This window comes from Carlito syrichta, unplaced genomic scaffold, assembly GCF_000164805.1.
Source record: "Carlito syrichta isolate Samal-C Ts95f unplaced genomic scaffold, Tarsius_syrichta-2.0.1 Scaffold314811, whole genome shotgun sequence".
Lineage (NCBI taxonomy): Eukaryota > Metazoa > Chordata > Mammalia > Primates > Tarsiidae > Carlito > Carlito syrichta.
In genome coordinates this window covers 949,247-952,900 of record NW_007258907.1, presented here as the reverse complement: position 1 = coordinate 952,900, position 3,654 = coordinate 949,247, and the positions used below count along the sequence as shown (strand labels likewise).

Below are 3,654 nucleotides of genomic sequence, written 5' to 3'. Positions count from 1 at the left end.
CGGCCGCGGGGCTGCGCCGGGGACGGGGCGGGGCCGTGAAAATGCGCCTTCGTGAACCCCGGGCATCCCGATCGGCGCAGTGTGCCGTCGTCAAGTTGAGGGCCCAGGAATCTGCATGTGGGAGAGGGCCCTGCTCAGTCACCCCGGCTGCAGTGCAGTGGCGAGCTCGTAGCTCACTGCGGCCCCGAACTCCTGGGCTCAAGCGATCCTCTCGCCTCAGCCTCCCGGGCGGCTGGCGCGGCAGGCACCACCCCACGTTTGGCTGGCTCATTCTTAGATTTTTTTTTAGAGAGACTAAGTCTTGCCATGCTGCCCAGGATGAACTCCGGGCCTCAAGCTGTATCCTCCTGCTTTGGCCTCTCAAAGTGCTGTTATTACCGCGCCCGGCCTAGGGATCAGCCTTTTTTGTGAGTCAGAGGCTCACTCTGTCGCCCAGGCTGGAGTGCAGCGGCAGGCTCCCGGCCACCGCAGCCTCGACCTGCGGGGCTCAGACGATCCTTCCGCCTCAGCCTTCCAAGTAGCTGGAACCACAGGCATGTGCCACCACGCCCAGCTAATTTTTTTGTTTTGTTTTGTTTTTTGTTTTTTGTAGAGATGAGGTCTCGCCAAGTTGCCCAGGCTGGTCTCGAATCCGTGGGCTCAGGCACTCCTCTCACCTCGGCCTCCCAAAGTGCTGGGATTACAGGCGTGAGCCACCGCGCCCGACCCGGTATCTGTGTTCTAACGAGCATCCTTGACCGGGATGCTTCTGATTCCAGGTGGACCAAACTTGGAGGAACCCCGATGGCCACGGGCAGGCCCAGTGTTTCTTTCAGCCTTGATTTAGCAGGTCCTTGTTCTGCTAGATACTGTGTGCCTGTGTTCCATGCACATGGTGCAGATGGGTGGGCGCGGGAGCCTGACGTCAAGCTCGGTGGCTTTCAGGATCAGATGCAGGAGGTCCAAGCCCACAGGGAGGAACCTCATGTTTTCTTTTTCTTTTTTTTTTTTTTTGAGTTGGAGGCTCACTCTGTCGCCCAGACTGGAGGGCAGAGGCCGCTCCCGGCCTCCGCAGCCTCGACCTGTTGGGCTCCGGCGATCCTTCCGCCTCAGCCTTTCAGGTAGCTGGAACTGCAGGCGCGTGCTACCACGCCCGGCTAATTTTTATTGATTTATTGTGGAGATGAGGTCTCAAGTTGCCCAGGCGGGTCTCGAACCTGTGGGCTCAGTCAATCCACTCACCTCAGACCTCCAAAGGCGCGGCGGGATTACAGGCTGAGCCATCGAACCCAGCTGAACCTCATGTTTTCTTCATGACGTGTGGGTTGTCCCACTTTAGTTCTCCTGTGCTCCTTATCCCTTGAGATTTCTGGGGGGTGTCATTCAATGTCTTACCTAGCCATTTTGGAGTTGAGGCAAATAGGTGTTAGGGTCCTTTAGGGCTGTGAATTGGGAAGCATGAAATAATTTTAAGTATGCTTTTGGAAATATAAAAAAAGGTACTTAGGTTAATATCCAGGAGCAGTTGTATGGATTGCCAGTATGTGCTTGGGTTGTCTCCGTAAGATGGTGAGATGTGTTCATTTCAGTTTAACTTCATTTCTGGGACTGATTTACTTGGGGCTTTTTTTTAAAGTATCAGCTACAGTAAATTAATCCCAGAGTTATGAACAAGGCTACTTTCTCTTGATTGCTTTTTGTTGAATATTCCTTTCCCCAGAGCATGACAGATTCATAAGATTTCTTCTGAACATCAGGGAATTTAATTTTGGAACAATGACCGGTCTTTGAGTCTCTCTCTCAAATCAGGATCACTATGATTTATTAATAGTGTTCAATTGTTTCAAATGACTATTTGAAATAATCCATATTTCAGATTTCTTTTTCCTTTTTATTGTCTGTGAGATAGGTCTCTATTCTCTCTGCCTTTCAGGAACTTTTTATATACTGTAATTGTGGGGACTGTGTCCCTCTCTCTCTCCCTCCCTCCCTCCCTCCATCTTCCCTCTCCCTCTCTCTCTCTCTTCCTCACTCTGTTGCCCAGGCTGGATGGAATGCAGTGGCAAGATCATGGCTCACTGCAGTCACAAACTCTTGGCCTCAGGCAATCCTTCTGCCCCAGCCTCCTGAGTAGCTGGAGCTACAGGCATACACCACCATGCCCAGCTAATTGACTAATTTTTCCTTTTTTTTTTTTTTTTTTTTTTAATAGAGACGAGATCTCACTATGTTGCCCAGGCTGGTCTTGAACTCCTGGGTTCAAGCAACCCTCCTGCCTCAGTCTCCCAAAGTGTTAGGATTATAGGTGTGAGCCACCAAGTCTGGCCAGCCCCGGGAATCTGACTTCATCCATTCCCAGGCTCTTGACGGTGTGCTGCTAGAAGGTGGTCTCCCACTCTCCTGGGAGGAGGAAGTGCCCCATTTCCTTAGAGCCCCCTGTATTTGCGGGAGGCAGACTGTGTGGCTTAAACAAGGGAAATTTCTTATGCTTTTGGAGGCTAGAAGTCCAAAATCAAGGTAGTGGTAGATCTGGTTTCTACCACTACCTTGGTTGGCTTGTCCATGGCTGCCTTCTCACTGTGTCTCCACATGGTCTTCCCTCTGTAGGCATGCGTTGATAACATCTCTTCTTCCAGATTTTCTTTTCTAAGGACACCAGTGGATTAGGACCTGTCCTAATGGCCTCATCTTAACTTAATCATCTCTTTAAACTCCAGATACAGTCACATTCTGAGGTACTGGGGGTCAGAGCTTCAACATAGAATTTTAAGGGGACACAGTTCAGCCTGGAACACCCTCTAAAGAGGGCTTCCTAGAGGCCTGTTCGCAGCAGCTAGTTTGGATAGCCACCAGGTGGAGTGGAGAATGCTGTCAAAGAGCCATTCAGTAAGGAAACAGCGTACTCTCTCCTGCCTCATTCTTTCAGCTCTCTGGCATTTAATATTTGATTAAAGCCTGGCCCAGTGGCTCATGCCTATAATCCCAGTCCTTTGGAAGTTCTCCTCTGAAGGCAGAAAGATCACTTGAGCCCAGGAGTTCGAGGCCAGCCTAGGCAACATAGTGGGCTCCCATCTCTATAAAAATTCAAAAAATTAGCCAGGTGTGGTGGCATGCGCCTGTAGTTCTAACTATTCCAGAGGCTAGCACCAGAGGATCGCTTGAGCCCAGGAGTTGGAGGCTGCAGTGAGCCATGATCGTGCCACTGCACTCTAGTCTGGGTGACAGAGCAAGAACTCCAACTCCAAGAAAAAAAAAGAGTTGATTAACTATTAGATGGGCTCTCAGTTTACATTGCTGTAGTTACTGGTTCCTTGGATATCAAGTCAACCCCTCTAAAATGTCTGTGAGGTCTGGCAGTAGGAGTTAGGAGGCAAAGTGTCTCTTTCAGGCTGAAGACCATCTGGTTTCCTGGAACTTTGAGTACTAAAGATAGTTGCCCAGCTGTGTGCAGCTCTAGGTTTCTTGACAACAAATACTGTTCCACTGCATACTAGTTATTTCTGGGATAGAAAACACTGAGAACTGTACTCTCTCATATCAAGGAGCATGTGTGTCTAATATCTGTAATGAGCAGAGACCAATTAAGTTGGGTCTTGGTTACTTTCTTTTTTTTTTTTGAGTTGGAGTCTCACTCTGTTGCCCAGACTGGAGTGCACTGGCCGCTCCCGGCCACCG

At 49.9% G+C, this 3,654-nt stretch overlaps 1 protein-coding gene across 1 annotated transcript in view; it reads left to right on the top strand.

Annotated features, from left to right (window-relative positions):
- The window catches only part of COIL (coilin), an 18,723-nt gene that overhangs the window by 179 nt on the left and 14,890 nt on the right, over window positions 1–3,654 (top strand). The window contains exon 2 of the mRNA XM_021705910.1: window positions 759–802. Coding sequence (XP_021561585.1) covers window positions 759–802 — 44 coding nt within the window. The remainder of the gene's footprint in view (window positions 1–758; window positions 803–3,654) is intronic.